At 35.4% G+C, this 13,248-nt stretch overlaps 1 protein-coding gene across 4 annotated transcripts in view; it reads right to left on the bottom strand.

Moving 5' to 3' along the window:
- pals2b (protein associated with LIN7 2, MAGUK p55 family member b) overlaps positions 1–13,248 on the bottom strand; it is a 56,262-nt gene that overhangs the window by 27,794 nt on the left and 15,220 nt on the right. Inside the window, exon 1 of one of the 4 annotated variants that reach the window (XM_049475992.1) lies at positions 1,855–2,127. The exons of the other annotated variants lie outside the window; for them this stretch is intronic. Coding sequence (XP_049331949.1) covers positions 1,855–1,945 — 91 coding nt within the window. The 5' untranslated portion in view covers positions 1,946–2,127. Of the gene's footprint in view, positions 1–1,854; positions 2,128–13,248 lie in introns of those variants that run through there. 4 annotated transcript variants of the gene reach the window in all.

Genomic DNA, 13,248 nt, shown 5'->3' with positions numbered 1-13,248 from the left:
TCGTACCTCTGTTTTTTAGAGTGTATGTCACACCAGTAAAGCTTCCTGAGGCCCTGCTGTTATAGACTGAGTGTGAGATCATTTCCACGAACTCTATCTGAGAGATAAACTGCCCTCTGTTTCGGTCACACACGGGTCACGGCCTGATCCTCACAACTCAAACACCACCCTAAACCAACACACACCCCTCCAACACACGCTAAGCTTAGCATAGCGCTAACCTGCATTAGCACTACTGCTCTATAACCCTCACATCTACACCTCAGTTCTGAGAATTCTGCTTCACTCACTGTGTGACTAATAATACACCATATATCGTGTTGTAGAATGCAATCAAATGCTCACAGCAATGCTCCAAGGAAGTTTATCGAAAGTAGAGACAGGAGCTCCAACAAAAGAAGGATAAACTGTTTTTAATATTTTTAAAATTTGATTTCATAAGAAACAGTGTATCCGTGTATCATTCATGCTTTTAATTTTCAGTTGAGAACCCAAAATCAGAAAATGAAAAAAAAAACAATTAATTATTTTGTTTTTGAATATAATACCAAATACAAATAATGGCTCGTAGAAGCTGAACTTGATTTAGATTTGTCACCAGCGTCTTATTCAGATTTCCCTTCCACCTTTAAATGCCTACTGCAGTAACATACAGACAGTCATCAATTATCAGTAAAAGGTTTATTTCCATGTTCATGACTGTAATTTAATGTATTTATGTTCCTTTGGTTGCAAAAAAACTAAAAATCGAAAATGCAGCAGAAAACCCCAGAAGTAACGCATGCTCTCCCCACACAAGAGACAAGGGGGTTATGGTCTTATTGTATGACAATTTATTGTCTAATTGTAAAAGTAAAACTAGAGCATTAATAATCACTTTAAAATGTACATAACTGATGATAATCACAGCAGCCCTGTAACAAATCATGAGCAGAAAATGCTCATTTCCCTCCTTTTCCTGCTTATATCCTTTATACTCTCGTAATATTACAACTTTAATCTTGTCATACTACAATTACAACTTCATTACGACAGAGGTCTGACAGGTTAAGTACAGTAATAAAGTCATTGCACTGTGCAGTGCCTGATCCGGTCATAGAAACTATAACACAACTACAGGTGTGTTATACGCTCTAAGTCACAGATTCAACAGTGAACAGAAGAATTAGAGTCAGTCTGACAAGTGATAAGCAGTGATACAATCATTGATAAAATAAAGATAATAGCTTTTGTATGGGTTATTTAGCACTGCAGCTACTGGACTACAATATATTTTCCTCAATACTGCTAAAATATCTAAAATACTTCAAGAATACACTACTGCAACAAAATAAAAAAAAATACATTTTATTATTGCATACAATATGATATGGCACACTGAGATATTAAAAAAATAATTAAAATAATTAAAAATTAAAAAAATAAAATAATTAATAATTAAAAAAGAATTTTATCAGATTTGTAACAGGAGTCAATAGTCCAGAATGTAATGATACTAATAATATTAATAATATTATTAATAGTAAAATAAATGATACTGGACAGATATAATCTAGTCTCTAATAGATATATAATAGGAAATTATGAGAACAGTGTGAATTTTTCTTTTGCTCAAAACAGTAAAAAAGTAGTACCCTGATATGATAATTAGGGGTGGTGATATGGCCCCATATGTTTAAGGTATAATATCGTTTATGATATTAAAAAATGTTGGAGATATTATTGTGTACGATACGATATGGCACACCCCTACTGCTACTACAACTATTATTAATACATTGCCAGGCTACGACAAATCTGAAAAATAAGCTTTTGTTATAAAATAAAAATGTAATAAATTATAAAATATCTGACCTTTGGAAGAGTCCGCCCCCTCGCCGGTACCCCCCGCATCCGGAGGTGAATCGGCTCCGTTTGAGAAGGATTCACCCACAGCCAGAACCATTACTGACCACTACTGACCCCCACCAATCACCACGGACCACTACTGATCACCACTGACCCCCACAGATCACTACTTATCACTACTGACCCCAGAGACCGGATGAAAAAGCAAAGAAATAGATCCAGAGTTCGAATGGCAACCAAGCGTATACAGATGTGATCTCACACACACACTCAAACACACACTCAATGACCTTTACTTTAATACCACGAACACACACACACACACACTCCGCCCACCCCTCCCACCCCCCAAACTCCTAATCCCACAATCCCCTCCTGCTGTTTAGCATAAAATGAGACCCAGCCCCTCAGTAACTGCCCATCACAACCCCCCTCCTTCTCCCCCTCATCCTCTCCCGCCTCTATCTGCCCTCCAAAGCCACCCAGCCTTACGTAATCCTTCTTATATAAACCCCTGATACATCCCGAGCCTGGCCTGGGGTCCAGACCCCACTGTCTTCCCTCAGCACACCTCTCTCTCTCATCCCTCTCTCTCTCTCTCATTTTCTTCCTCTCTTTTCAGTCATAGACACTGTGTTCATCAGAACACAGCAGGAACTCTATTCCCACACCCACCGCTGTGGAACTACCACTCTAAATTAGGGGTGGGCGATATGGCTCTAAAATAATATCACGATATTTCAGGGTATTTTTGCGATAACGATATACTTGGCAATATAGGAAAACAGAAAAATAATTCATTAATTTCAGGAATATAGTATAAGAGTATAACAGAATAATCATAATGTGGCAAAATAAATAATATAGCATAAAATAATATAATGCAGCAAATAATATTGCAGAATATTTAGTGCATGCATATAAACTGCAAACAAAAACAATTATACAATAAATACACCTAAAGCTTCACAGTAAATAATAGACTACTTTTAAAAAATCTCTATCACAATGTAGATTTTTAATATCATGATATTTTTGTGTCACGGTATATTGTATACCATATAATATTGCCCAGCTCTACTCTAAATTATAATTTTCTGCATCTGTTTCACCTTAAAATCTACTGAGTAAAAATAATCCTGTATTTTTCCTCGCCCACCTCAGTCCACATGCTCCCCTCACCCCAGATGGTGGAGAAGTGAATGTGTAAAGCTGTCCATTACGGGTTGATCAAAGCACAATTTGTATTTACTGATGTGAAGCAAACGTGAATACATTCCTCAACTGTAGGGGGAGCTCAAGAGCAAGCAAAAACATAACTGCACTATACGTATTTATTGAGTGCAGTATTCAGCTATTTTATACTTCCCTGTAAAGAAGTATTTCCAATAGGACTCTCTGGAGTAGATAAAAAAAAACATAAACCTATTAGAACCATGCCTAAATGAGTTGGAACAATGTGGGGAGGTGGGGATGAGTTTGGTATTTGGGGAAGTTGGGAATGATTTGGAAAATATGGGATAAGTTGGGGAGTTGAGATTGATTTGACATAGTTAGGGATGATTTGGGAATAGGTTTTGGATTATTTGGGGAGGTGGAGATGATTTGGGGATACGTTAGGGATGATTTGGGGATAAGTTACAGATGATTTGGGGAGGCGAGATGATTTGGGGAGGAGTTACGGATGATTTGGGGATAAGTTACAGATGATTTGGGGAGGCGAGATGATTTGGGGAGGAGTTACGGATGATTTGGGGATAAGTTAGGGATGATTTGGGGATAAGTTACAGATGATTTGGGGAGGCGAGATGATTTGGGGATGAGTTACAGATGATTTGGGGAGGCAAGATGATTGGGGATAAATTACGGATGATTGTGGGATGAATTAGGGTTGATTTGGGAAGGCAGGCCTGATTTGGGGAGGCGAGATGATTTGGGGAGGAGTTACGGATGATTTGGGGATACGTTAGGGATGATTTGGGGATAAGTTACAGATGATTTGGGGAGGCGAGATGATTTGGGGATGAGTTACAGATGATTTGGGGAGGCAAGATGATTGGGGATAAATTACGGATGATTTTGGGATGAATTAGGGTTGATTTGGGAAGGCAGGCCTGATTTGGGGAGGTGGGGATGATTTTGGGATAAATTAGGAATGATTTGGGAAAAGTTACTTTTAAAAGTGATTTTGGGAGGTAGGGATGGGTTAAGGATGAGTTGATGATAAGCTGGGAAGTTGGGGATTAGTTGGGATGAGCAGGAGAGTTGGGGATGAGTAGGTGATTATTTAGGGAGTTGGCGATGAGCTGGGGATGAGTTGGTGATTATTTGCGAAGTTGGGGATGAGTTGGGATGAGTTGGTGATTATTTGGGGAGTTGGGGATGAGTTGGGATGAGTTGGTGATTATTTGGGGAGTTGGCGATGAGCTGGGGATGAGTTGGTGATTATTTGGGGAGTTGGCGATGAGCTGGGGATGAGTTGGTGATTATTTGCGAAGTTGGGGGTGAGTTGGGATGAGTTGGTGATTATTTGGGGAGTTGGCGATGAGCTGGGGATGAGTTGGTGATTATTTGGGGAGTTGGCGATGAGCTGGGGATGAGTTGGTGATTATTTGCGAAGTTGGGGATGAGTTGGGATGAGTTGGTGATTATTTGGGGAGTTGGCGATGAGCTGGGGATGAGTTGGTGATTATTTGGGGAGTTGGCGATGAGCTGGGGATGAGTTGGTGATTATTTGCGGAGTTGGGATGAGTTGGTGATTATTTGGGGAGTTGGCGATGAGTTGGTGAATAATATTTAAGTTGGGATGAGCTGGGGTGATGATCCAATATCCTGACCTCATTAACTCAGCTCTTGTCTCTGAATGCAATTAAATCTCTCATTTTAGAAGCAACAATAATTGAGCCGGTGTGCCAATTGTTGTCTATATTGTATTCATATCAATACTGGCCTACAGGTGAGTTGTCTGTGTGAACAGAAAAGCGACTCTGGCAGAAATCATAAAGCATGTATTATATTATATTTTAACCCCAGGGCTCTATTTTATCTAGGGTTTTAGATTAACCCTAGATAAAATTAGATTTAGACCCAAACGATATCCAGAAAGCAGGTCTGGGGTCAGTGCAAGTTCTAATATCAGTGCAGTGAATATCCAGAGTACAGGCCGGTGAATCTGATCTCAGATCAGCTCTGAGTGTATCTTCTCTACACAGCTGTACCGTAAGAGGATAGGACCGGTCCTGTTTAATCCAGCTACCATCCCCCCTCCCCCATCTCTCTCTCTCTCCCTCTCTCTCTCTCTCTCTTTCTCTCTCTCCTCCCCCCACAGTGGGGTCTGATGTAAATCTGAGGGATTTGAATCCCGTCTCAAAAGTCTGGGATTACAGAAATGTACTCTGTGTGATTTTGGCCGTAGATACACTACCATTTCAGAGTCTCAAACGGCCTCAGAAATGAACATATACCCACCACTCAGCCAACACACTCGCACAAAACTAAACTGTACACCCCCCCCCCTTTACACTCACAAAGAACTGAACTTCACCCACACACACCCAGTCAGCACACAGAGGCTGACATGACTATTTGCTGCACTCTAAAAAACTATAAACTCTACCTCAGTAACTGCTGTGATTATATATGTTCTATATGTTACAGTATGTTACACATCTCTGCACCTTATCCCCACTATACACTTTATTATACCGTATCGGTACTGCACTGTCCTGTCTTTAAATTGTCTCGTCTTTTGTATTTATTGTATTTATTGTTATTTAGTGTTATAATTTTATAATTTTATGTTGCACTGTCGTCACTCCTGCACTTTATGTTGTCTATTGCTTGTTGTTCTATGTTGCACCATGGTTCCGGAGGAACGTAATTTCATCACACTGTGTACCTGTACTCAGATGTAATGACAATAAAAGCCTCTTGATTTGATATATATATATATATATATATATATATATATATAGCAGTTTTTGTGTTTGGTATAATATTGTTTTTTGGTGTAAGAGTTCTTCTAGTCAATAAATCTTATATCATTGGAAAGCCTGTTAATTTATCTTTTAAATTCAACCACATTAGTAAGGATTATGCATTTGTGGGCTGAGCAGCAGAAATGAAAATTGGGTTGGGTTGTGCCCAAAAAAAAATCTGCTGTTTTCATTGACTCTTGGTTTGGGCTTCTGGTTTCTCCAGGTGCAGAACCTGTGAGTATGAGGTTGGTGCTCATGCCACTTTTGACTGATCTGGATACAGATAGAGCCAGTGTGATAGGCCAACTTCAAGCCGGTGCTCCACGAAACCAAGTTTCTGTATTATTTGAAGAAAGCTCTGGTACCAGTATCTCCAAATTTAAAATCCATAAGTTCCATATATTGCTGGATTTCAAAGACTAAAAAGACTTCCAAGTCTAAAAAGAGAGAGCCCAAAAAGATCCTTAAACACCAAATGAGTCAAAGTATAATGTAATGAAAACAGCTTTCATTTAGGAAATGTAGCGTGAGTTAGACCCTTTCTTAATCTGCAAGATGCTGAGAAACTGATCCATGCTTTTGTTTTTTCACATCTTGATGACTGTAATGCATTATTTACTGGACTGCCCAAAACTACAATTGACAGACTACAGCTTGTTCAGAACGCTGCAGCCAGAGTCCTAACACGCACAAAAAAGAGAGAACATATAACACTCGTTTTAGCTTCACTTCATTGGCTGCCTGGGTCATTTAGGATTGATTTTAAAATACTTTTACTGGTTTATAAATCTCTTAATGGGTTAAACCGCACCTACATACATCTCTGACTGTCTCACAGAATATGTTCCAAATCGTGTGTTGAGACCATCAGAAGCTGCTCTATTAACCCTTGTGTGGTGTTCATATTTTTGTTACTCGTTTACTTTGTTACTTGTATTTAATTCAGCAAAATTAAGCAATTTTACATTAAAATGCTTTACACATGCTCGCTTCACCTAAATTGCAAGCAATATAAACAGCTTACATGGTTAATATTTGCCCTTTACCTTTCTTATGTTACATTTCTTTTAAAAAGTGCTACTCTTTTTTTATTAGTTTTTTAATAAAATGTAAAAGAAAATGAATTAAACTCAAGATATGAGTAGAAAATTAGTTTAGTTTCAAATTTACAAATGAGGCAATGTTTATTAGCCCTTGGCCAAACAGACTGTATGTAATATAAATGTGTGTGTGTGTGGGGTGTGGGGGGGGGGGGGGGGGGGTACAGTGTGTGTTTATCGAAAATGTGTTTTGATATATGTTTTTCACAAAAAATGAGCCAATGCCAATGAGTTTGAGTTAGAAAAAATATTTATATATTTTTTTGTATTTATATATATATATTTTTATATATTTATGTATATTTATATATTTGATGAAAAATGAAAACGGGTCCCACAGACCGAACACCACACAAGGGTTAAACATTCCCAGAATGAATCACAAAAAGACGGGTGAAGCAGCTTTTTCTGTTTTTATGCCCCAAAAATATGGAACTCTTTACCAATTAATATTCGTCAGGCATCGAGTGTTACGAGCTTTAAAAGGCAGCTAAAAACCTTAGCTTAGCTTTTTACTAGTTCTGTTCCGCTTATATTTATTATTATTATTTTTAAAAGCTTGTGTTGTTCTTATTCTTATTTTATAATTTTTGTTCAAATCTATTTTATTTTATATTTTATTTTAATATAAATGTCTTATTTCCTACTATTTTATGAAATTGTTACTTTTTAATTGTTTTATTTGTTTTATATTGCTGATTTATTTAATTTATTGTAAAGCACTTTGAGCTGCATTTTTATGTATGAAAGGTGCTATATAAATAAAGTTTATTATTATTATTATTATTATTATTATTATTGTTATTATTATTATTATTATTATTATTAAAGGCAGAATGAGCTGTTTTCCTGGGATTTCGCAATTTTTTATGGACGCAAACCACATACTCAGCTCTGCTGCTCATTTCACAAATGCACGTTCCTTACAAATGTTTTCCATTTAAAAGAGAAATTAACAGACATTTCAATGATATAAGATTTATTACAAAGAATTGTAATTGTAGGATTGATACAACAAATTAATAATCTACCAAACACATATTACCTTACTTTTTCTGCTATGTTTTATTTGAACCCTCAGAAGTCAAAAAATACAAATTTCTATTTAAGATTTGCTATTTGATGCGAAATTATATCCTTATTGACTCACTTAAAGGACTACATTCCATTTACATATTACATAATATACCATATGTTTCATACTGTATGGCACATAATCAATGAACGTCTATTTTCTGGTCTATTTTCATACATAAGGCACACTGAATTATAAGGAGCATTATGCGACACTAGTAAGGAACAGGAGTGGTGTCGACATGTTTTCCATTTGATTCAAAAGGCTGTAAAGCTAAGCTAGGTTAAAAAAAAAACTTTGGGTGAGTAAAGCACTTCCGATTATTTACAGTAAGCTTAGATTTCCAGATTTCCACTAAGGCTGGGTGCAGCAGCATTAGCATTAGCAGCTAGCCGTGGTTAATGCTAGTAAATCACACCTGACAGCGCTAAACCGAGGAACCCTGAGTATTCCAGTAAGCCAGGGCAATATTAGCTAGCGGTTTGTCCCACGTAGCTTGTTTTAACATGGTAAATATACATACTACAGTCCAATATACTCACTTCTGAATGATGAAAGAGCTAGAGCTTATTGCGGTTAGCAGGTAATGCTAATGCTGCTCCAGCAGTGCTAGCCGGGGTTAGCAGCAGGCTTCAGGCCAATATACTCACCTCTGATCGGTGAAAGAGCTAGTGCTTAGCATGGTTAGCGGCTAATGCTAATGCTGCTTGAGAATTAAACTGAGAACTAAACTCCTGTGTAACTCTGTACTTCAGCGGAGTGGCTTTACTGCTCTTTAATACCTAATACTTTATATACTTTATATATTTTTTTAACGGTTTAGGTGGTCAACCACCATGATCTGATTAAGCCAAATAAACAGCATGATTGGCTTGACTAGTATCACCAAGCTGACCAAGTGACCAATCTATATGAGCAGCAATCAAATCCTCACAACAATTCCACACATGCTTTAAAATCTAGTTTAAAATCTTCTCTGGACAGTAGATACTCAACCTTATTTATCTTGTCCTTATTATATTTTTATTTTATTTATTTTTTATTATTATTATTCTTATAGTTATTATATTATTATTTTTATTATTTTTAATAGTTTTGTATTTTTGCTTTTTATCTTATTTTGATTTTCTTTTATTGTTATTACTATTTTTATTATTATTATTGCTTTTACTTTTGTTAGTTCATTTATTTACAAGTTAGTTTTAGCTAATTTTAACCCATTTTTGTTGTATTAATCTTACTTTCTTTTGATTTTAATGTTTTGTCAATTAAACCATACTTAATTATAATCAATGTATTTTTAATTAATTAATTTATTTTATTATTATTATTATTATTATTATTATTATTATTATTATTATTATTATTATTATTATTATTATTATTATTTTAATCCATTTTTATATTTTATCTACTGATATTTTACAATAATTAAATTTACCTTTTATTTTCTCTGTCATGTCAATCCCTGTTTCTATAAATGCTCGGCTACATTGAAAATGAGGGCTGCCCTCCATGTAAATCCGAGTTAAAATAAAGGTTGATTGATTGTTAATAACCTTGATATTAAAATTAGATTTTCTCGCCAGTATTAGTGAACATACAGTATACTGAATTATATCAAGAGTTAATTTACAGATACTCAACATCTGGTTCATCCCCAAGGGTCTAAAGCACAGCTATGACATTGAAATCCTCCACAAATTAACTTCCCATCTGCCTTTAAATTAGATTTAATTGAAGTTAAGGACGACACACTGACACCTCTCTCCAGTATCTCCTTAAAAACTCACACCGACACTCTGACAAAGAAGCTGATGACTATCGTTCTATCATTGAAAAGTTACTTTATTCCAGTAATTAAGTTGAAAATGTGAAACTCCTATATATAGATGTATTAAACACAGAGTGATCTATTTTAAGCGTTCATTTCTTTTATTGTTGATGATCATGAAATCAATGAAAACCCAAAAATCAGTGTCTCAGAAAATTAGAATATTATATGAGACCAATTGGTACTTTTGTCAGTGTGGGCAGTGTGCCAAGTCCTGCTGAAAAATGAAATCCACATCTCCATAAATGTTGTAAAGTTGTCAGTATCAGAGGGAAGCTGTAAGATATGAAGTGCTGTAAGATTTTGTGGGAAAACAAAACTGCACTGACTTTAGACTTGATAATAAAACACAGTGGATCAACACCAGCAGATGACAGACATGACTCTCCAAACCATCACTGATCATTAAAGCTGCAACTATTAGTCGATATAATCGACATTGTCGATTAATTAAATTTGTCGACTACAAATTTAATTGTCGAATAATCGTTAATTCTTAACAGTAAATGTACCCCATTACACAAAGTGCTGGGGACAGAAGCGCAATGGGAGATAAATAGGGGTAAATGTCTCACTCACACAGTGTACACTCAACTTATTCTCTAAAAGTCTCTAAAAGTGCCCAAACACAACAGATTAAATATTTATTCACTAAATATCAGAACTTTCCACGTTTAAACACCATCCAGACTTTTAAATGCCTTTTAAATCTCATGTTTAGCTATTTTTATTGTTTTAGAGATGGAGGACATGGCAGAAATGATAGTTGACTAATCGACTAATCAAAAAAATTAACATTAGATTAGTCGACTACCAAAATAATCATCAGTTACAGCCCTAGTGATCAGTAAATTTTACATTTCATTTGTAAATGAAGGGAGCAGAGTCTGGAGGAAGAGTGGAGAGACACACAGTCCAAACTGCTCGAGGTCTAGTGTGAAGTTTCCACCAATCAGTGATTTGTGGTTTGGAGAGACATGTCATCTGCTGGTGAAATCAAAGAATCACTGAATTTAACCATTAATTGATTGTTTCAACGAAATATTGAATAAATATGTAATAATTATCTAACAGCAAAACTTGTGGTAGCTAACTTTAATAAAGCCCTAATTAGTGAATTACTACTGTACACTAGGGGTGGGCAATATTATATTGTATACAATATATTGTGACACAGAAATATCATGATATTAAAAATCCATATCATGATAATAGGGCTGTTCTGTCTTAAAAGTAGTCTATTATTTACTGTGAAGCTTTAGGTGTATTTATTGTATAATTGTTTTAGTTTGCAGTTTATATGCATGCACTAAATATTCTGCAATATTTTTTGCTGCATTATATTATTTTATGCTATATTATTTTTTTTGCCACATTATGATTATACTGTTATACTATTATACTATATTCCTGAAATTAATGAATTATTTTAGTTTTCCTATATCGCCAAGTATATCGTTATCGCAAAAATACACTGAAATATCGTGATATTATTTTAGAGCCATATCGCCCACCCCTACTGTACAATAGGGGTGGGAAAAACTGGCATTTTACTCTACGATATTATCACAATACTTTGATTCTGTGATACTCTGTATATATCACAAGATAATTATCTACGATACTTTATACAGCTGTGTTATTAGTGAAGAGAATAAAATACTTACAAATAAATAAATACCAGATTTTATGGAATTACTGGTGTTATTCAGTTTCACACAGTTTAACAAATTATATTCTTCACTGCAGGTTAAATAACACCATTTATTTGATTATAGTGTTATTAAATGGAGTAATAAAGCAGTAACTTTAGTAAGAGTTTAGACCGTCTATGTATCAATAATTACCATATTTTTCGCACTATAAGACGCACTTAAAATCCTTTAATTCCAAAAATTATACAGGAGTTTCAGTTTAGTTCTCCAGCACCGAGACTGGAGCAGTATTAGCGTTAGCCGCTACCCACACTGAGCGCTAGCTCTTTCACCGTTCAGAGGTAAGTACTCTTGTCCTGTAGCCTGCTGCTAACCCTGGCTAGCACTGCTGGAGCAGCATTAGCATTGGCCGCTAACCTGCAGCTTTAGTGGAAATCTGGAAATCATAGATTACTGTAATTAAACAAAAGCGCTTTACTTTCCCAAATAAGCAGTTTTCAGGAGAGAAATCTGTGTAGATTTACATCCAGCACTCATTTAACTTCAAAAGAAAATATTTATATATATATTTTTTTTTTGTTACAGTTTTTTTTACTTAGCTTCACTTAGGGTAACTTTACTTATGTTACCCACCCACTTACCCAGCGGTAAGACTTACTGAATTAGAAGGGAAACATGGCGACACCTCTGTTCCTTACTAGTGTCGCATAATCTGCATTATAATCTGGTGCACCTTATAGTGCGAAAAATAAGGTATATTCATGTTTGACTATACATATCTATAATAATGTAATAATATAATAATGATAGCAAGCAAAATCAATGCGATATATCACAATATCAATATTTTATCCCACCTCTACTGAACACATTATTAGTGAAGCTCTATTAAAGATCAAATTCAGCAGCATTAGATGTTTAGCTAATGTTGGCGTTAGCACATTATCACCACTAATGGCAAAAGCAAGAGCTCGAACATCTAAATTCTCTGAGGAGAAACAAAGAACCTGTCTGACCAGCAAAATATCAAAATACAAGAGTGTGAAAAAGTGTTTAATCCTGAATAAATTTCTACATTTGTGCACATTTCTTACATTATAATACTTTATACTGATTCTACACTGAGTTAAGTGTTAAACAAACCAAAATACTCTGTGAAGAAGCATTTAGATGCTCTTATCTGGGGAGCTGTTTGTTAAGTTGTGGTTTCTGAGGCTGGAAACTCTGATGAACTTGTCCTGTACAAAAGAGGAAACTCTTGATCTTCCCTTTCTGGTGCAGTCCTGATGAGTGCCAGTTCAATCATTATTTTCAATCATTACAAGGTTTTTGATGGTCTTTGCAGTGACCACACTTGAAGGGTGATTTACCTTCATTTTTCTTTATGTATTTTTTTCCTTTATTTAGTTGAGTAGTTGTTGCTTCCCATAATCTGGATTCGAACATTACTCAAATATTCACTATTCTCTGTATACCTGTAACTCTACCTCTTCACTACTTTACTTTAACTGATGCTCTCAAACACTTTATTAAGAGACAAGACATTCAAGTAATTAACTCTTGATGAGTTCAGCACAGCTGTTAACTGAAAGCCTGAATTCCAGGAGACTCTAACTCATAAAACTGACTGAGAAAATCCAGCAGAGATGTTCAAAACTGATCATCTAAACAAGAGGAGCTACTTTGTAGAATCTAAACTATAAAATATATTCTGGTTTGTTTTTAACACATTTTTAGTTTACTAAATAATTCCATGTGT

This window comes from Astyanax mexicanus, chromosome 3 (assembly GCF_023375975.1).
Source record: "Astyanax mexicanus isolate ESR-SI-001 chromosome 3, AstMex3_surface, whole genome shotgun sequence".
Classification (NCBI taxonomy): Eukaryota; Metazoa; Chordata; class Actinopteri; order Characiformes; family Acestrorhamphidae; genus Astyanax; species Astyanax mexicanus.
Note: the sequence above shows the minus strand (reverse complement) of the source record. Positions and strands in the feature narration are given on the sequence as shown.